General features: G+C 37.7%; 1 protein-coding gene across 1 annotated transcript in view; it reads left to right on the plus strand.

Moving 5' to 3' along the window:
- Nucleotides 1-905: 905 nt before the first annotated feature.
- The window catches only part of impg1 (interphotoreceptor matrix proteoglycan 1), a 53,949-nt gene continuing 32,363 nt past the window's right edge, over nt 906-22,491 (plus strand). Inside the window, exons 1-7 of the mRNA XM_015385160.1 lie at nt 906-1,201; nt 14,999-15,214; nt 16,491-16,657; nt 16,753-16,781; nt 21,666-21,700; nt 21,789-21,823; nt 21,908-22,054. Of these exons, the coding sequence (XP_015240646.1) occupies nt 1,135-1,201; nt 14,999-15,214; nt 16,491-16,657; nt 16,753-16,781; nt 21,666-21,700; nt 21,789-21,823; nt 21,908-22,054 (696 nt within the window). The 5' untranslated portion in view covers nt 906-1,134. The remainder of the gene's footprint in view (nt 1,202-14,998; nt 15,215-16,490; nt 16,658-16,752; nt 16,782-21,665; nt 21,701-21,788; nt 21,824-21,907; nt 22,055-22,491) is intronic.

Raw genomic sequence — 22,491 nt, forward strand, 5'->3', positions numbered from 1 at the left:
AGTGTGTTGTCTATATATCTCATAACCAAAACAAGTTACTTTACCTGTAAAACTCTTTTTGCCAATAAATCATTTCTGATTATGGCAAAAAGACAAAAACAAATAAACTTCAGAACTTTAGGAAAAATGAAAATTTAAAAACACAAAGGTATATTATCAACCTACAATATATTCGAAAAGTAATCTGAAAAATATAAACTTTTCTTTCCAGATCAATGCCTCACCAGAGACAGCAATGCAGTATTAAAATACTGAATTGTTGGCAGAACAAGAAACACGAAAAAAACAACAAGAAGTTCGTCCATCTAAGCCACAAAGAGCAGGAAATAAAGGAGCAGAGTTAATTAGCTGATTTTGAAACATACCCAAGTGGAGAGGAAAAAAAACTGAAGCAGATTAATAATTTTACTGGAGAATTTTTAATCCCTAAAGATTAAAGAATAAGTTAGTTTTTTTTAAGGGATAATTGGCTTGCAGTTAGAAAATAAAACCAGACAGCCCTGATGAGCAAAACTCACAACTTTAGAGATTTACTGGTACTCAGAGGCAATGAAACTAGGCAGTAAGTGTAAAAGAAAAACAAGATACTCTGATGTTGGTTGTTGGTAATCAATCTGCTCCTGCTTCTGTGGGAAAAAACTAAATTTGTATGAAAGACAGATGAGGGTCCAGAAGGTTACTAACAGGATGAAGCCAAACAGCCACGTGGCTCCGTGGGGATTACAAGCAAAGTAAAGAGATTAGACTCAAAACGGAGCCTGCTTTTTTACCTCATCACTCTTGGCACACTGGCACTGCAGGAGGAAGATAACATTTCTCTTTGTACCCTGACTCCCCTTCCTCTACATCTCCTCCCTCGTTTGCACCTACTGCTGCATCCATCCATGCAACCAGTTCTGCCATCTGCAGGGATTCAGCCGGACCAGGAACTGCACTGGGGAACAGGAGCTGAGACGCATATTTAGGAGCAGAGCAGCCTGCCTTCTTTGATTCACGTCTGTCAGCAGCTCCATTGGATACGACACCACCTCCTAATGGACTTGCCAACACAAGATTCCCAATATTTCTCTTACTTGGTGGATTGTGTTTACACATGATCACTGTGGAAGTAAAAGAGACATAACTCAACCCACCATGCTTTTGAAGTCAGGAGCATTTCTCACCTTGTGTCTGTTTACACTCCAGGCGAGTCAAATCAAAGGTAAGTGGAGGGACAGGGACTCCAAGCTGGATGTTTTTTCCTGGTGACACAGCAGGTTTAGGAAGCTGCTTTTGGATTGTGGTTGCAGGTCACCAGCTTGAAAAATCCCGAGTTTGTCCAATTCTGGTGTGTTTGTGTCAAATAAATAGTGGGCAAACATCACAAATGCAAAATGTCAGCTCAGTCTAAGGTAGATATTGGTTTTCTAGACATCAAGCAAATGTCAAACGGCTCACAATCAGTTTTTAAGGTCATGAGTATTTTCTGTGAATCAAATTGTCATATGAGAGGTGTTTGCTAGGATGGAGAAGAGGATTTTTTTAGAAGACGGAAAATGTTTGAGTCTGGCCCAGTTGTTATCCTTCGGTACGATGTGCCCCGGGTGAGCTCATTATTCCAAACGAAACAAAAGCCATTTTGTTCTCACTCTTGCAGGACGCTAATCTTTTCTGGCTTGTAATTCTCTTGTGGGGCCTTTTGAGGCATTAATGTCCACTCACAAATCACTCCCTCCTCCTGCGCAGGGCCTCATGTTCCTGCATGTGTACAACCCCCTGCCAGCTTAGAGAGTCCAAAAAATACATTTCCCTGCATTAAATAATGGACAATATGCTGCTGATTTGACAAACAATAAATGAATATTTGCTTCCTAGCAACTTTTATTAACTTCTAAACCCCCTTACCTTTTATTCGTTAAACAATAATGGATTCCTCTGGTGTTGGTACCCTAAGACTCTCACTTTGGCCATATTTGGTTTAGATGGAGACTGTTTTAAAGAATAAGAATAAAAACTCGGGCATCTAGTTAGGATGCCTCCTGGACGTCTCCCTGGTGAGGTATTCCAGACACGTTTTACAGGAAGGAGGCCCAGGGGGACACAAGGACACGCTGGAGGGACCATGTTTCTCGGCTGGCCTGGGAGCACCTTGGGATTCCCCCAGAGAAGTGACTAGGTAGAGGGACATCTTGGCCTCCCTACTGAAGCTGTTACCCCCGCGACCTGACCCTGGATAAGTGGAAGAAGATGGATGGATGGAGAATACAAACGTTTAACTTTTATTTACAGTTTGATCGGGTTTTGGCAAAAAACTCTAAAAAAATATTAAAAACTATAATGGTTATCTAATAGGCAATGGCCAAGGCTAGAAATTAGCAGGGCTTTCCATTCACCGCCGTGACCATATTATATTATGTAGTATTTAATATCAGAGTAACTTAGATTCAAAAAAGGAAAAAGCAGGTTTACACTGCAAAAACTCTAAATCTAGATAAGTCATTTTTTCTTAAAATAAGTGCATTTGTTCTTGAATTGAGGAGGTATAAGAGACATTTTGCCAATGGAACAAGACAATTTACACTTAAAATAAGAAAACACAATTGCATTGTCTTATTTCAAGTGCATTTTATCTTATTTTCTTATTTTAAGAGTATAATTACTCATTCCATTGGCAAACTATCTCATTTACCTACTCAAATTAAGGGTGAATACACTTAATTTAAGAAATTTTAAGTTATTGCTAGATCGTTTTTGCAGTGTAGACGAAGTTTTCTTATTTAAGATTAAATATACATATAGGATATATTTGTGTATCTATTTAGAGAAGAAACGAGACTCATTTGAGAATACATGTACATTTAAGTAGCCATTGAAAATTTCCCCACTTTCCTTAATGGGTCCTTTGCTGGTCCAACAATTACTTTTTAAACATCAATCTTTGTGCTAAAATAATCGTTCTGTCGTGATTTGTGGACATTAAGATCTAAAGAAAAGCATTATCTCCTGGTCAGACCCTGTAATTCAATGAAAGGATGGAGTTGGAGTAAAAAAAAAAATGCACTTCCAGGAGAAGGCCATTGGCTGGAAGTTGGAGGGGATTCTGCTGGTAGCTGCAGGGAAGTGGGCTGCCATTTGGCTGGTGATGACTGGGAAGGGCCTTTTTTAATAGCTGCCACTGTATTTTACCTAAATATTCTGATTTTAAAACATACATACAAAGATTCTAAATATCTGTCACAGCTTTTGGTTTATTTGCCAGTTTTAAATTATTAGAGGAGCCCATCAGTATCTCATGCCGAAAAAATGAAAGTCATTAAACATTTTAATAGTACTACAATATAGAAATAGTAGATAGAGAAAAATATTCAAAAAGAGGAACCAATGAAGACACAGGGACAAACATTTAAGTATATTGTATAGATGAGATAAACACAGGTTGAAAATTTTTGACGTAAGGGTTGATTATAACCAGTAAAGATTACAGAAATAAAACAAACACACAAACAAAAAAACTAAACATGAATGGTCATTTTATATGAAGTAAAAAAAGACATAGGATTAATAAAAATAATATTATAACAAAGATAAAATAGCATAAAAGTTGCCTCTACTTTTGACTTGCTTAAAGGAAGAAAAAATATATTTGGAGCAGTAGTAGAAGCGATGATGCAAACAACAGTATTCATCATCCAGACATGCCGCATTGGCAAAACATAATGGAAAAGACAGAAAATGCCTCCAGTATAAATTCAGTTTCTTTCAGTTCAGTTAATTTATATAACAACAATATTTACAAGGCAAACACATCAAGTTTGGTTCAGTTACTTGCATTCCAGCTCTGATGCAGTGCAGTTAAACCCAATTGGTCACACCGGGATTTTCTGCCTGAGGAGGCAAAGATACCTGCATTAAGTCTCACCCTGCAGCAATCTCTCCTGCTTAACAAGCATGTGGTAACAGTGGACAATTGATTGAAAATCAGCTATTTATTGAATTCAGCGTTGATCAGAAAAAATAAAATAAAAAGAATTTTCATCACTTATCACTGAATCTGGGAGCGGCCATATTTGCCCAAATATAGTAACCCCTCCCTCCTGCCATCTTCCAGCAGTGAAGTCACGGTGCGGTAAGCCTAGCGCCATTTTTCCCGCTTTACGAGCTAAATCAATGGGAACTACTAGACACATCTGCAATCAACAACAATTATTGAAGATTTCCAGAGGACTTCTAGCCTCATGAGACCATCCTGATCTCGCAAGCTTTCAAGATTTCACTCGCAGATCAGTCTGGAGACTCTCCGTTAAAGAAAATTTGGAGCCGTTCACCAAACGAACGTCCAATCAGCGTTGGCTTTGAGGCGGGTTGAGGTGTGACGCAACGAGAAGCGCGACAGTTCAGTCTAAAGAACATGGCGGCTTCAGCCGATGAAACTAGCGTTAGCGTGGCTATCGAGCAAGTTTTTTTCGGAATTCAGAATATTTCTTCACTGAAAGAAGAGCAAAACACTGCTCTGGAGGCTTTTCTCAGAGGAAAAGATGTTTTTGCTCTTCTCCCGACTGGTTTCAGCAAGAGTTTGATCTATCAATTGGCTCCTCTTCGTCGTCGCTCTGTTAGTACGTCATATGCTTCGTTGATCTGATTGGTTTATTTGGCCCGTCTATCACCAACATAGGCCAATCAGCTAACCAGTATTTTCGGCCCTTCCCAAAATTAGTTTAACGGAAGATTTCCAGATAGATATGCAGAGTCAGGTTAGAGGACTTTACCATTGAATTTCACCAGAGCTATACTTAAACTGACGACGCCGACATGCATGGCATATAGGCATTTGATGTTGTAATACATTGCATAAAAGTCAAAATAACATTTATTATTTCACCTTTCCGATTCCTGATCCTCCATGGACGGGTTCGACGTTGGATCGCCAACTTGAAGAGGGAGGATTTGACATCGAACTTCTGGCCAGAGGAAAAAAAAAAAAAACTCATTAATCCGTTATTTTCTGCTTCGCATAGTGCACTGGTCATCACCATCATTGATAATAGCGCGTTGAAACAAACACCAGATTCAGCACTGGGACTTGATCAACAGCCGATACAGCATCACAAACCAGTAGGTGGCAGTAGTGTTCTTTAACAAACATGGATGCCTCCAGTAAAGCACATTCAAATGAAGTTACTCTTAATTGAAAACATAATTTATTAAACAGTATGTAATAATATCATACTTAAAGTACTTTTCAAAGTTTGTTTTCTGAATGTGACCTGAGTTTTCCTTTAAAGGATAAGCAAACTGACAGTTGCATAGAAAAAAAATCAAAGATTGATTGATCCGATATAATCAAGTTTAACTTTCTGCGTCTATATTTTTATCATAATAAAAGCTGATCAAAGGTAAGAAACATTTCCGTATGCATGTTGTGTTTAAAAAGGGGTAGCATCACATCTAGGAAAACAATTTTTTTATAGAAAATTTTCTATAAATTTTTTTTTATATAAAATAATTCTATATGGATCTTACCTCAATTCACCTCAAACACCTTAAGCTGCTGGTTCTTTCACAGCCCAGTGTTTATGTAATTAATACTAAGTTGTTGTTATTTTCCTTTTTGTTTTTTTTAGCCTTCTCAAAGTTTCCTAATCCAGGAAGATCATAGTCTGTTATTCGGGTCCAGTGACCTCCACAGACTGTGTTTCGGGGCTCATAAATCCAGGCTTATTGTCTTAAGAACTTCTGAAAGATTTGCCAGCTGGCATCACAATGAGGTCCTTTCTTCTGGAATAGATTTATTTAACAGAGTGGCCGTCCCACAGATTTGGGATTGACAGGCTGGCATTTTCATGCTGTAAACTTGCTTTGTTGATTTACCTAGTAGTTCTTACTGGGCTCGGCTTCAAAGTTTTCTTTCTTTTTTTTACTCGTAATCTGTGCTTAAGTCCTTTGCTGTGCATGAAATGTATTTCTCTGACAATAATCATAAACAGCAAAGATAGTAAAGCGCTGAACATGTCAATTTTTTTTTTTTCAATAAAATATTCTGCCTGAAATGTATTTTAATCTGAAAAACGAACACGAAAAAAAAAAAGACAATTAGAAGAATTCTATTGAATTATTTTAATCTTTGGCGTTCAGTACTGTGCAGGAAACATTAGCGGTGAATTTTGCCTTGGTACGCATGAACAGCAGTAGAGAACAGGGCTGTATCCCCCCCAGGCTGGAAACTGGTGGTGGAGTGGTGATGGATGAAGTTGGTCAGTCCATGACTGCTGTATGCAGAGATCCAGAGGACTGCATGAGCCGATACTAGTGCTTTTCGAGGGGACCTGAAGATGACAAACTGTCCATGATAGGCAAGTATGAAGCGACAGTGGAGAGAAAAAACTCCCCTTTGGGATGAAATCTTTGGCATAACCAGGCTCAAAATGGCGGTCTTCTGCTGGACCGGTTTAGATGGGACAGGCAGTGAAGTAACAGTCCGGGAGGAATGACATTCTGATGAAGCTTTATGTACGATGGTGGAGGAGGGGCTGGAGGTGGGTTAAATAAGGGAGTCAAAGTCTGCCACAGCGCAACCACTGCCTGCGCCTGGGTACCAGACTGAGATGTGGATTTGGAGACCTTTTACGGATGCTGATTGGCTTTTGTGGAGGTGTAGTTCAAAGCTGATTGGCCTGTGTTGGAGGTAGGTAAGGGTGAGTAATTTAGTAGTTTCTTCAATTGAACTTCCACCTAGGCTCCATTTTATGCTTTGTTGGGAGATGTTTTGTGGAAGTTTTAGGGGGGCCATAGTAAGCTTTAGAAATGGTACCTCAAATAAAGAAGCTACAGATCTGATTGCACAAGTTCCTGACCTTTGGACCTTTGGACATTTATCACTCTTTCTTTCTCTCTGCTCCTTTCCAGTCTAACCACTGTAAGGACATCCCATTTGGGGGAGTGTTGGCCTAGTGGGTTAGAGCAATGCTCTTGTCCTCTGAGAAGGTTGCGAGTACCCGGTTCAAATTCCACTGCATCCACTCTGGGTTACTGAGCAAGACCCTTAACCCCTGATTGCACCCCAGGCGCCGCACAATGGCAGCCCATTGTTCTCCAAGGGCATGTGTTAGTTGCTGTCAGGTCTAAGCACTTAAAACATCATACATACATACAGGGAAAGAAAGAAAGCACACAGACAATTAATTTAGTTTCACTCGCGAGGAGAGTAGGAAGAGACTGCAGAGTTTACAATCCCCACCTCACTCTGCGGTCCCAGCGTTCTGCTCGCTATTTATTAGACATCAGGGGTCCCTTGTTGCTCTAGAGATCAGAAACAACATGAAAAATTAAGACTTGCAGTCTCAGTAAACATCATTAATAAATTTGAGGGTTCAGTTAAATTTTAAGCGGTTGAAGCTGTTCACCAAAGTTCAGCAGGTCGAGTGCTGCCCGTAGATCAACCACAACCTCCCCAAAAGCAAATCACAGTATACTTCAGCAAAGATGGCTATGAACACATGCACATAGCACAAAGCTTTATGCATGATAACACTACACAGATACAATTATATAAAATTATTCTAACAGTTGCAGAGGAAAATTTTTCCAATGTGAGATTAATAAAGTTCAATTAATTAATTGTGCCACATATACAGGAAAGCCTCTTTGAAAAGGACAGCTTGGGGATTTTGTTTTGCTTAGTGGAGTTGGTGGTCCAGGGTGGAAGGTTTCATCCTTTAACTGGTGGGTTGCCAGTTTGAGCCCCCACTCCATCCGTCTCTGTCATTTGGTTCTTAGGGGAGAGACTTCACCTGCCTTGCCTACTGTTGGTGGTCAGAGGGCCCAGTGGCCCTGATGTATGGCAACCTTATCTCTGCAGCTATAGAAGTACAGATCATAAAACAACCATATTTTAGCCTTTATTTACAAATGGCTTGATGTTTTCTTCTCCAAGCTTGTGTTTAGGGTTTTGGGGTCATGTGCATTACAATTCCTCAACCAAATAAAGTGGAATGACTTCCACAGGTTGGTGTCATCTGATCACATTTACTGGTTTCCCCCAAATATGCTAAAGCAGACTTATTAAATTCAGCATGTCCTTTTTTTCCCTTTTGCAATGTCTTCTATTGTGGAGTTTTGGGTGGTGCGCATTGTGTATTATTTGCATAGCAGCCAAAAAAAAAGTACTAATCCCAACTTATTAAATGTCTCTCTGCTGGTAATCCTAGGTTCTTATATAAGTCTTTGATTACTCTTAGATATTTCCGTTAAAAAATTATTGTGGTCATGGTTGGTTTATGGTTCCACAGCTGCATCAGCTGGAACATTTAGAAGCTTAAACACTTATTTCTAACCTCTAACCAGAACATTACATGTTCTGCATTAGTCGGGTTCCAGAGGATGAAGTCCTTTGCCTTAACTAAGCAATTAAATGGTACCTTTTTACAGCCCAACAGCTAGTAGCAATGCTGTGTGGTTAATTTTTCATATTTATGTCACTTTTGAATAATGCATAATCAGTAAACATGGGGCAGTATTGCCTTTTAAAGAGTTTTTTCAGGTGCATTCAGGCTGATGGTTTGATTAGTTCTTACAGCGTAAATTTAATGTAAATAAGCCATATTAGTCAAGGTCATGGTTGCAATCAAATTAACTATACTAAAAATACACCCTACCTGGACTTAAGTACTGCATAAAATAAATGCAGGGATACTTAGCATGAAACTAATATAAATCACAATATACTGTACGTAAACACAGAATAAAAACACAAGAAATGGGGTTATCTAGAAATGCTTCCAGATTTACAGAAAAAATAAAATATTATAATGTTATCTCTTGTTATAGTTCATCTAAAATTCTTTTGCAAAGCAATGATAGCTGATTTTCCCAGCAGATCCTCAGCAGCTTTTCCTTCTCGTTGAGATAAAGTTTTGCATCTTTCCCTAATTTTTTCCACGTTCAAGCTTACCTACCTCCAGCCATAAACTAACAACTTTCCATGCTTTAGATTAGGCCGTATCACATTGCAGCGCAGCTATAAGCTTATAGCTCATTTTGCACCTTAAAGACATGCAAAATCCAACACACGCACAACGGATTTATGTTTGGCACTCAATCCAAAAATAGACCTGTTGTTGCGTTCCATTTGTGGTCTGCTTTTCACTGCACAGCCACAAAGGAGCCGGAAGGGAACTGAGAGTAACAAATGTGCTGAACTGAGGAATCACTTTGCAGGATTAACTGCCAACCAAATTAAACTCTCCTTAGAGATAGAGATCCTTGGCTGACCCATTCAGAGACCTAAGGGGATGAAGGTTAATTTTTTAATACTCACTCCTGTAATTTAATCTTTGAGCTCCGTTCACAGTCACAAATGATACAGATTAACGGACATGCATGTGTTTGGACATGAGTGAAATTGTACCAGGTGTGTTTTAGGGTGAAATCTCCAGGAATCCGTTTTGACATTATTCTGTCATTAAGTTTAGGTCTGTTGCTTTGTATTTAGTGTTTATTTGGTGTTTAGATTTTGTCCTTTTATTTATAATTTTATTTTTGTAATCTCAGTTTAATGTTGGCGATCTGTGTCTTTATAGAGTACTATTTCCTAGTATAGGTATCCCTGAGTTGCTTTTTTATTTTTGTTGGTCAGAACCTTCCTAGAAATTGTTCCCCTGTGTGTGATTGTATTTTGTCAATGTTCTTAGTCATCCCTCCTCAGTAGCCATTAAATTCCTGCCCCCTCAGTAGCCGCCCTGCACCAGTTAATTAGCCACCAGTTTATAACTCAGGAATAACTCCTCCCTGTTTATGGTTTCTTGTCCATCTTAGGTCTTTATCTTATAGTTTTATTTATTTATTTATTTTTTAGCACAATATTTGATTTCAGGGACGTTATGCTCCATTTTTTCTCATTTCAGTTTAGATCTGTGTTCCTGGGGTTTTACAGGTTTTCAGTCTTAATTATTCTACTGAACCGATTCAGAGGCCTGCCCTTGCATGCCTGCATTACGACCAGCGGTTGAGCCAATAAAGCTGTTTAAAAGATGTCCAAAAACACGTCCTCACTGTATTAGAGCTGATCGGGAGCCACGGTTTTACTGGGGGACAAATGTCTAATTATCTCTGTCATCTTTACCTCCATCATTATTGGGAGCGTCATAATGAGCAGACTCTACAGGAGCTGAGTCAGTGTGTGTTTTCATGGCCATGGCCTCTCCTCCAGGTTTTAGAGCCCCAGATAGTTATCAGGTCCTCAGATCCTCAGTTTTTCCGGCAGTCCTCTCAGCCTGGACCCCATTTCTAGTCCCTAAAAGCCTGGCTTCAGTATCTGGCCATCTCTCCAGATCAAAGTGCACTTACAGGGGGTGGAGGAGGACCTTCCTATCACAGTGACCTCTCCTGGGTTCTCAAAGTTAATAAAGAACAACCCAAATCTACTACTTCCTGTTGTACCTAGGCAGCCATTGCAGTCTCTGAATCAAACGTACAAGACTCTAATTAGATCCATTGATCACTGAGCCTCCACTGTTTAAATTGTCTATGTTGGTACATGGGAATAAAACCTGGAACACGGAACAACTCGGGAAGCTGACCTGGTCTTATTAAGTTTTTTTTTTCAATTTTATTCAATAACCTTCTATGAAAAAAAATGAAAGAACTATTGTCACTGGGAACCACTGGTTTAGGATCAGGAGTGAAAATTGTTTTGAATTCTTGCTAAAGAAAAAAACAATAAATTCTGATATTGTTGGACCAATATAACCTGTATATGACAACTAAATTACACTTCTCTTTTCTAGATTTTTACCTTTTTGCTTCTCCGTTTTGAGAACTAAAAAAAGGAATAAATATCAAAATAAACAATCAGCGTTGACTAATATTTAATGAATAATTCAATATAAAACTTCAAAGGCATTCTTTATCTTCAGGATGTTGTTTATAATTCCTGCGTTTTCCAATCCCGTTTAGAAATATTTGACGTTAAATGCCCAGCATGTCCCCATTTATTCAAACGCTTCCTCAGATTGAAAAGCTTTCATTGGCGTGATTGCAACAAAACTTAGCAGCGTGGGAATTTTAAGGCCACCCTTAAGACTCAGAGAACTCTTTGTTGAAGGAAACATGCGGAAAAATGTAGGACTATTTTAACTCATGATAAACAAAAACTATGTTTATGGTTCTAACAGTTTCAGGGGAGAGAAATATCCTAACAAGGTCTGTGGGTTTTTTTTTATCAGAAAATTTGTATCAAAATTTTTCAGTTAAATAATGGAATATTTATTCTGGATATATTATATATGTTGAGAAAACAATGAGCAATCAGAGTCCGCCACTAGCGCAGACACAGAGCTATGTGCATGTGAAGACATTAAGATTCATGCACAAGCACAGAGCGTGTGAGATTTAAACAATGAACAACAGTCTCACTGCAAACTCAGATTGGTAACTGTGCTTTGAGGGTGGTGACACAAGACAGCTTGCAGGGGGTGGCCGAAAATCAGACCAGGGTCAGTATAAACTAATCATACGGTAGCAACTACAGAAGGAATGACTTAAACATCCATATTTTCCAAATAAAAAAGTGAAGACAGACTTGATTTTCATTTAAATTAGGGCTGCAACTAACGATTATTTTAAAAATCGATGAATTGGACGATTATTTTTTTGATTAATCGATGAATCGGACAAAAATATTTTTTACATTAACCTCTTTATTCCAAAATAAACATTTTAGACAGAACAAACAAGCACACAAGTACAGGTTGCTCATTAACTGTACTGGTGCAATATGAAAAATAAATGTTTGTGTTAAAACTACGCAAACTTACATGAGAAATGTAGCTGTACATCCACTAAATATAGGCTACTTTGTTTCATAAAGCGCAAAAAAGGACATTTTTGTTTTTAAAAGCCCCTAAGGGGTTCAAACAATAGGCCCCCCCATTTCAACAAATGAGTTTTTTTAGACTAGAAGAGTTCTGCCTTTTAAGACAGGAAAGTATAGCAGTTAAAGTTGCTACCTGAGAAAATACTGAACCATAGAGATAAAAATAGCCCTGTGATTCAAATTATAAATTGTATTTGGAATAAAAATGAGAGAACTAGGGGTGCTAAAAAACACATCCTCCAAAGACAGATATTTACATGGGAATGTGGCATATAATTAATTGACATATTACTGATCTTGCTGGATTTTATTCTGCTTTACTTCCATAAATTGCAGGATCTTCTTTACTTTATCTTTGACAGAAGATTTAAACTTTAAAAGCCTTGCCCTCATAATTTGCAAGTTAATTTATTTATAAAGTAAATATAAACGCTGCTTAAGCTAATTCAAATGAAATTAAAATTAAAACAAGTAGCCAACCTTCTCACTGTCTGTAACCTACTAACACGGTAAGGAAAGCATCAGATGAGCTACCTGAGAAACTAACGTTACGTTTCCCCACTTTAAAATGAATCAAACATGGCCGCTCACCCTGCTGATCAGCTCTCTTCACTGCCATCGAAGGCTCCAACGTGTTTCCTTTTCAGGTGCTGCATCACAACAGTGGTGCTTCCGTGCCATGTTCATTTGTTTTTACAAAAGTTGCATGTTACGACTTTTTTCGCTTTACAAAGCGCAGGCTATTTTAATTATTGTGATCAATTTGTGCCCTCAATCCCTGCGCATGCGCGCTTCATTTGCAGTCTGGACGCTGAAACATCCTGCGGCTCTGACTGCAGCGCTGAGAGGGACTCCTGCGGGAGAACGGGGTTGGGATGGGGGAGGCGCCCCACGGCAGCAGCTGCCACTGGAGGACAAGAACGATACATAGGAACGATACATGCTTTCACATAAGAGTGAAAAAGCCACCAGTGACACCATAAAAAGTCACCAGATTTGTCGCTAGTCGCTTTTTTGAAAAATAGTCGCTGGAGGGGTCTGAAAAGTCGCTAAATATAGCAACAAAGTCGCTGAGTTGGCAGCACTGCGCCCTGCGGCGCTGGCTCGCTCTGCCGTATTTTCTTCTCCTGTTTCAGTCAAGTGGCAGTGATGACGCATTAATCGCACGACACAACTAATCGATGATGAAATTCGTTGCCAACGCTTTTAAAAGTCGATTTTTATTGATTTTATCGATTCGTTGTTGCAGCCCTAATATAAACAATTTTTTAAATGAATCTACATATATTTCTACATGTATTTTGTGTAAGACAGTTACATTTTTGCATAGTATACGCATTGAATGGATTAACCAGTTGTTCTTTATCTCTAGTTTGATAGAACACTACATGATGACTGCAAAAATTCAGAATTTTCCTCTTCTCCCCCATAAAGCACACAGCTTAGTTAAAAAAAGAGCATGAGTTCTGTTTTGATTCTTATTTAACCTAAGTATATCTGAATAATTCATTACTGTGTCAGTTTATGGTTCATATACTAGCCAGTGAAAAATCCGATTAGCTAGGTTATTCCATAGAGTATCCCCCCTGTTTTAGGGAGGATGTGCTCATTTTGGATAGGGTGAAGTCTGTTACCATGGGAACAACAAAAAACAGCTAGAGGGGTTAGCCATTGGGGTGGGTAGTGAATGTCTAACCATAGCCACCCATTGCCCCCCTTCTAGCTCCTCCCCTGCATTGCTGCTTACAGCCCCTTTTACCTTTACGCAGTACCATACGTCTCCTGTTTACCTTCATCTCTGTGGGCATTTGTTTTAGATAATAGCTGGACAGGTCAGGGATCCAGGGGGCCAGCACTCTGCTGGGTAGGTCCTAATATTATGCCTGACTGGTATATTTAAACTGTATTTACTGTATTAAAATAAATCTTACACTGACCTTATAGTTAAAGTTTGTTTTTTTAATCACATAAAAAGCAAATTTTGATTAAAACTAAAAATCAAAGTAGAAAAATATGCAAACATAAAGTTTTTACAGCACTGGTGGCGCATTTTTCTGATAGTAGGCTGACAGGAAAGCGGGTATGAGAGAGAGGGAGAGACATGCAGCAAAGACAGACCCGGATTCGAACCCGGGTCGGCCATGTTGAGGACTAAGGACTCCTGTCGTGGGAAAAAAGTATTCAACTATTCATCCTAGTTAAATAAACGGAGATCGATGGATTTCACTCAGTCGGCACATTTATTAAATCTTTGCAAAGAGAGAACAGTCATCATGGCACAGCATTCTGCTCTGTTCTGATCTGGGCAGGGTTCAACCCCCCTACTTACAACAATCGAAAGCAGTCAGAGTCATAACTAATTACACACACTTTGCTTAACAGTAACATGTTATGAATAAACCTTGAGAAAGAATCTGGATTGTTATGGGAAGAAGCTATGTCTGGTCTACAAACACCGGCTTGGAAAGAAATGTGTGACCTTGAGAGAGAAACAGACTGAGTGAAAACTTTTATAGTGAGTAAAAAGGATAAATTAATATATAATAGAAGAAAGATAAAAAATTTCCGACAACAACTCCAAACATGGCTCGTGCGTGCTAACCACTGCTCCCCCTGCACTGCCTATTCGGAATATCTTTAAAGCGAGAACAATATCTTGGTGTGTAGATTCTCACCATTGGTAAAAATTAAAAGAGTTGGAATTGATTGATAAATGTGAAAGGAAACAGGATACCTGACAGATGAAGTAGTCATGTTTTAAAATATGACCTGGTTCGTGGAAATCATTTAAGGTGCATTAAGATCTTGTTCTGGGTGTCTCATTGAAACTGAACCAAAAATTATTTAAGATGTTTTTTAAATTATAAAGGTAATTGATCGACTTGTTGTCCCAACTAATAGTAATAAGAAACCTTAATTTAAGGATAAAAAAGGATTCAGATTCACAATAAAATAATGTAGTCCAACTACCTCCACATTCTTTGTTTTGTAGTTATTGGATAATAAAAACTTTTCCCTCCCAATAATGACATTAAGATGATGCCTGCAAAATTACAACCACCTATAATAACAATAAAAAACCCTTAATCCTGTGGCTGTTAGTATTCTCCGTATGCTGAGTTTTCCCTCTTCTTATTTTTCCTTCTGCAGAAGTCCATGACATAAACTTCTCTGGCCTCAGGGACGTAAAGTACCGGCATTTTCTTGAAACCTCTCGCCCCGTCAGACATGCAACCAACGTCCGAGCCGAGCAGGGTGGACAGCGGGTGAAGAGGTCAACGCCCCACACTACGGGCGTCAAACTGTGTCCTCGAGACACCATGAAAACTGTCATTGGAAGCCACCGGGCCTATTACAAACTAAGAGGTAGAGGTTTGATTGTTTTATATTATTATATTGATTGAATGAGACTATTTCTGTTTTAAAAAAAAAGCTTTTTATCCAGTAAAAAACTTGATAGGCAAGGTTTTTAAAACCAGAAACATTGCTCATAAAATTGCAGAAAAATTAGACCGAGGCACTTGAAATATTGACAGTATGGACAAACATCCTGAGTCTAACAGCGCTGCTATGTGGGTGTTTTAAGAGGATTAAATGGCATTGTGACTGCTACAAATGGGTTGTTATCCAAGTCATCCCCAACAGCTGTTGCGGTGTGTCATTTTAACGTGAGATGGATAAAATTGTTCTATTAGAGGTAATAGCATCGCTTCAGAAATGGGTTTGTTGCAGAATAAATTTCCCACAGGCGTAAGGATATTGGACAACGTGGCACTAATTACATGCAGGGAGCAGATGGAACATGTGGTTGCTTCAGTGTTCTCTGTTCCAATGATTTTAATATTCTCTCAAATATCATCAACAAGTGGTAAATATACAGTTTTGGAAACATCAGCTGCTGTAATTAAAACTTTACACTCATTGCATTTAGGTGGTTCAGTGCATATAGAAATGGTAGAATAATGTTTACATGCATATATCATTTTCCCTAGGAAAAAAAAAAAAAATCTTAAATAATAAAATCTTAATTTATAAATGTAAATATTATATAATAGGTATTAAATTGTTTTATTAATTTAACTATTTTATGAAAAAAACATCTCTGTATTTCATCAGCTGTAGGCTATAACCATGAACTGAACCAAATTAGACACCCGTAATTAATTTGAAATGCAAGAGATTCACTTATTCATTCATTCATTTATTTATTATTCATTTATTCCAAAGCATTTGTATTCTAATAATTAAAATTGTTTTTTTATTAACTCTTTGTAGACACTTTCAGTTAATTTTTTGGGTTTATTTGTTTAATGTTACTTTTAACTCTGGGTAAATACTTTTCTTTTTTTAATTTGTTTTTACTTCATTAGACTAAAAAGCCCAGCGTAAGCCTTTCCTTTCATTTTCTTATCCATCGTTTTATTATTAATCTTTTAAATCATGTTGTCATCTTAATTATCATTTTTGTTATCCTTAATTATTCGTGTTTGTTAATTATTTACCTTTATGCCACTCTACTGTACTTTTCCTATAATGCATTATTTTCTTTGTCCTGCTACTGAAAGGTGCTATTTAAATAAACTTGCTGCTGTTTTGCTTTTTTAAGAGTCGATTACGCTAATGCTGGAAATGTAACCCTCAGTTTGTCAGGAAGCAATCTGGGAAGCATTCAGGATCTTTTTGGACAGAGCCCCAAACCCAGAGGAGTACCAAGCCTGGGTCTACACCTGCCAGCATGAAAACCTTTGCATGGAGGAGCTGGCCCAAAACTTTAGCAGCTCCCAGGAGCATCTGGACATGGTGGCCAGGGTGAGCAGCTCCGACTCAGTGCAGCTTTATATTTCTATCTTTTGGATGTTAAAATAAAACTATTAAAAATTATCCTTTTTTTTTGTCATTTTTAGAGAGTAGCAGAACAGGCTGAAAGTGAAGGGTAGGTGCATTTCCCATTTAATATTAAATGTGCAAAACTGTGATTAACTATTTTAATTTATGTAACTAAAAAGTCTAAAAAAAAAAAAATCAAACGCCAATTTGAAAGACGGTTCCCCACTGAGTAATCTCTCACAAACATATTGATAGAGCAGATTTCTGATTACTTCAAATGACTTAGATTTCTTAATGATCTATAAGCATAAATCATGAGGAATGATTGCATTTCTTTTTTTTTATAGTTTATGTTTATTGAATGTGTTTCATTTATCAATCACATACAGAACACAGAACGGAATAACTGTCGACAAGAAGAATTACTTACATACTGACAAAGATGAACAGATACAGGATGAAAACAGCAAACAAATGTACATTTCAATCTTGGGATTTTTGCGCAGCTTTTGAAGCGACAGTACAAGTGACCTGATTCAGTTATTGTTTTGTAGAAATCTAGTCCATTTTCTCCATCTCTTTTTATAAAGATCCGATTGCAGTCTCATTATAAATGATAACTTTTCCATTTTGTGGGTGGAATGATTGCATTTCAGTTAAAAATTGTAAACTTTTGGAGATACTAAACTCTTTTCCACTTAAACCAAACTTAGTTTATTCAGGATTTTTTTTTTCCTTGAAAAATAAACACCAAAGCTAACAGAGAAAACAGCTGTAGTGCTTTTCATGCTTTTTAAAGCCTAAAAAGTCACCTATTGGTGAAATATTGGTGAAATATCATGAAATCACTACATTGGTATTAAATGTTTTCTTCAAATCCTGATGAAAAACTCTTGCATTTAAATGCTGATGTTGCCGTATCACGCCACCTCTGAAGATTGAAGAAAGTCTTACATCTGTGGGGGCCAAAATACTGATTTTCATGACTACGAAAAAAGAGAGATTGCTGCCCTGTGAGGTTTAGCAGCTATAAGAACCAATTTGTCTGAATTTTGGGCTTAAATGATCTTACTCTGCTTCCCGTCACCCGCCCCCAGTTCGGAGAAAGAGGGTGTTTGTTAACAGTGCTGGCACAGCAACTAAGTTAGTTGCTTCCTGGAGTGGATGCATTTTTAGGTTGAAATTCTCCAACCCCTCATTTTAACATGTCAGGGAGGGCTTCTGCTCAAACAGCAGAAATAAGATTACTCAGAGACGTGTGAATCAAGCAAAATGACTACTATTATAACATCGTTAAAAGCTAAATAAAGCTGATTTTGCATGATATCCACAACTACGGAAGCCTAAAAGGTACGGTTTCATCATAAGATAGTTCTGTGTTCAAAATAATAATTCATGTTGATTGGATTGGAATGTTGCTTTGAAAATGTTTATTTATTAAACCTATAAAAAAAAAAAAAAAAGAGAAAACAATCTACTGGACTTTACAAGTTTTTTTTAAGTGTTTTGGAATGACTATGACCTGGATGACTGAGAATCTTCACCAGTTTATTAAACCTACTACACCAGTGAGAACCAAACCAAGATAGAACCAGTTTTAATCAGTCAGCTTTCTGTGCCAGAACATCCAGGGATGCAAAAGCAAAAAAAATGCACAGCTTGTGTTTCTATTCTGGGGGTTCTGTCACCTTGATCTTCCAGTAACAGTCAGCACGGCCCCTACAGTGTTTCTGTCAGCTTCAAGTCACCCTGAACATCCCAGTTCGTGCTGGTCTCTTCTGGGACAGGATCTTGGATGCCCGTTGTCCGTGTCATCTAAGTTAACTCATTTTTTTTTTATGTTTTCCTTGTTTAGGGTAGGCAAATTTGACACAGTAATCAGATGATTAACATAAAAAGGCTCTGTTATATAATTTTTAGTGTGTAATATCTCTTTTTTATTTTAATGGAAAAAATGCTAATTCCATTGGTAGATAATCTTATGTTGTACCTGTTTAATTAAGAGCAATAGCTGAATCTTTTTCTATATATGTCTTTACCTGACGTCAAACCACTATCAGGTGATCAAATAAAGCCTTATAAGACAAGTGCACCTGTCTAGTAGCTTTGAGTCTGATGAAGGGTGTGATGCCTGAAATGTCACATTTCTGGGGGAATAAACCAACTTGGGAGCTATAATTAGTGTTTAAATGCATTCTTTTCATTCTGTTACCTGCAAATCAACACACATATTTCCAGAGGTGGAAAAAGTACTCACTGAAAAAAAAAAATCAAGCTTTTTTTTGCATTTACTTAATCATATTTCGTTACTTTAACAGAATTTTTTCATGTTAGCAGGGTAGGACATAAAACAATTATGTTAAAGTAACTAAATATGATTAAGTAAATGCCAAAAACAGATGCAGATTTTGTTGTTAGTGTAAAATATCATACTCAAGTAAAAGTACCAATACTTGGATGAAATATTACTCAAGTACAAGTAAAGTTACCCATCAGAAAAATTACTCAAGTAAAAGCACTAAGTAGCTAATTTAAAATGTATTTTAAGTAAAAGTTACTTAGTTACATTAAAAAACAACTGATGAACGGGGGAGGGGATCTCTCCCATGTAGTGAAAATATGACAAGGAGTCATAAATCCAAATCTATTTAGTTTTTAATTAAAGAAAAATCTATACAAATGTATACACATGTAATGACAAGATAACACATGACATTTAAGACCCTTAGAAAGGTATAATGTGCAATTTTAGTTCAGACCATCCCATAAAACTTTTTCAAACAATCAATTGAAGGTAAAAGTGCCATAAATTGTTGGTTCTGAGGGCCGTCCTTCTTTTCTTCAAACATTAACAACAGGTATTAATAAGCACTATTCAAATGCAATAACAACATAAATTACGCCACACATGACATTTAAGACCCTTATAAATGTATAATGTGCCATTTTAGTGCAGAACATCCCATAAAATGTTTTCAATGTTTCCACATCAATTGAAAGTGGAATTGCCATGAATTGTTCATTCTGAGTTCCATTTTTCTTTTAACATAAACAGTTATAATGCAAATCAAGGCTAAATCACGTGTTTTGACTCCATAAATAACCTTCCGGGCCCGATTTTTTGTCTTCCTTTCGGTTTTCCAAAGTTTTTTTTTTTACTCAGTAACGGATGGGATTTGTATTGTAACGAAATACAATACTTCACTCAAAACGTAATCAAGTAAAATTTAAATTGCGGATTTTAAAAAGTACTTGAAAAATACAAAATACACAAAAAAAACTACTCAATACAGTAACTTCAGTAAATGTATTTCGTTTCTTTCCACCTCTGCATATTTCAATAAAATGTTTACTTACTTACTTCCTATTAAGTAGTCTATTTGTAAAAAGAAGAAGGGAGATGGTGGAATTTTTTTGGAAGCATACATAGCTTAATTATTATAGCAATATGCATTGGATGATTGTTACATGTCAGGTAGGCCGGTTATTGACCTTGATCACTGGGAGCAGCTTCATATTCATGGGATGCCATTTCTTTGATTTTATCTATTCTGCTCAGGCAACTGGAAAGCCCACCGTCTGCCAAATGTTGAAAGGGCAATATTATTGTCATTACTGTTAATATATAGTAGAAATTCAAACCATTCAGCAAAGAAAAGTCATATTTTAAGGTTATTTTTTAAGAAGGGGGATGTGACCCCCTCTCACCCCCCTCAACTTGAGTACTGCTTATATTTATATCAGTTTTTAAAGTGCATGTGATGCTTTCAAAGGAGGTTAAGAGGTAAGGTTAAACATGTTCTAGGAGTCATTGGATGAACTATAAATAAAAACAAGCACTGCAGCAGAATGTCATAGGTAGTTAGGACTCACGTCTTACTTGGTCCAAAAAGGCTTCTGTGGTTCAGTGTACTGAATCTAACACAGAGCTCATCTTAGCTAGCTCTACTACCAGGAAAGGAGGCGTCCAGATCCAGGTCCTGGAGTGGCCTAGCCAGTCTCCAGACCTGAATCCAATAGAAAATCTTTGGAGGGAGCTTAAAGTCTGTGCGGCCCAGCGACAGCCCCGAAACCTGAAGGCTCTGGAGGAGATCTGTATGGAGGAGTGGGCCAAAATCCCTGCTGCAGTGTGTGCAAACCTGGTCAAGAACTACAGGAAACGTAGTTTCCTGTAGTTCTCTGTAATTGCAAACAAAGGTTTCCGTACCAATTATTAAGTTTCATTGTTCTGGTGTATCAAATACTTATTTCACACAATAAAATGGAAATTAATTATTTAAAAATCATACTTTGTATTTTTCTGGAATTTTGTTTTAGATTCCATCACTCACAGTTGAAGAGTACCTATGATAAAAATTACAGTCTTCTACAAGCTTTGCACGTGGGAAAACCTGAAAAATTAACAGTGTATCAAATACTTGTTCTCCCCACTATATATATTTATGTGTGTGTGTGTGTGTTTGTGTGTGGCCATGTCTTTAATACCTGGTGGGGACAATTTCCTAGGAATATGCTACATTTTGGGGACTCATACAGTAGGTATTTGTGGGGACCAACAACTGGTCCCCATAAGGAAAGTTTCTCTTCTTGGGGTGGGGGTTAGGTTTAGGACTAAGGTGTGAATTGAGTTTAGGTTAGGTTTAGGGATAGGTATGTGTCAGTAATGGTTAGGGTTAGGGCAAGGGTCACGGTTAGGCCATATAAATTACCGGTAGTGGGAAATGAATGGAAGTCAATGGAAGGTCCCCACAAGGATATTGTGACACAACATGTGTGTGTGTGTGTGTGTGTGTGTGTGTGTGTGTGTGTGTGTGTATGTATACTTTGAATCCCAAAGTGACCAAAACTTACTTTTACTGGATTAAAACACTAATTTCAGAAGTAGCTGTAGAAAAAACATACTTGGATGCACTAATAACATCTTTATGCTATTTCCATATTTTTGCATTAACTAAAATACCCATTATACTGTTCCTGCATTTTCCTTCAGGTTTGTTGCAGCTACTGAGGAACCACACAGTCAGTGTAAGTCCTTCCTTTGTTCATCAGAAGCTCTTAAAACTTCTCTGTATCTCTGGAATCTCAGTATCTTTGGTAAAATGTTTAATTTCAGGCTCATGGACTCATCTCCCAGTGGAAACCGATGAGGTAAAATTTAATATTAAATTCACCTTGAGTTTTTAATAAAACTAGCAGAATAATCTGACTGTGTTTAACTTCTTACCCCCCCAGGTTAAAGACCCTGAACTGATTAAGAAGAAAAACGAGGAATATATTGTTGAGTTCAGCATCACCATCACTGACTCGACGTACAGTGAACTGCTTAGCAACCCAGAGGCTCTGCAGTACGACAGCATCACCACAGAGCTCAGAGACAAGGTGAGATTACACGCCTGCAGCAAATGTCAGCACTCCTCCAAGCTGTTGTCCTCACCTTCATGCAAACACCAGCAGCCCGTGGTTCCCCTTCAGCAGCAAATCGAGCTTTGAAGGGGGTGTTAAATAACAAAGCAGGATGGAAATGCCAGTTGTTATTGTTCTGTTAGGTGTAAACCTCCCCATGAGTGATTTCACAGCTTTGGGGCAACCTTGGAATTTACACTTAAAACAAGAGAACTAAGAAAATGCTGACTAAGAAAGAATTATTATAGCAAAAAAAAAAAAAAAAGGATTATTGATGTATTTACCTTTTGTTTCTGCAGCTTTTTTAGTCTTTTCATAAAACAACCTACACTCACCGGCCACTTTATTAGGTACCCCATGCTAGTAACGGGTTGGACCCCCTTTTGCCTTCAGAACTGCCTCAATTCTTGGTG

This window comes from Cyprinodon variegatus, unplaced genomic scaffold (assembly GCF_000732505.1).
Source record: "Cyprinodon variegatus isolate N-32 unplaced genomic scaffold, C_variegatus-1.0 Scaffold332, whole genome shotgun sequence".
NCBI classification, from domain to species: domain Eukaryota; kingdom Metazoa; phylum Chordata; class Actinopteri; order Cyprinodontiformes; family Cyprinodontidae; genus Cyprinodon; species Cyprinodon variegatus.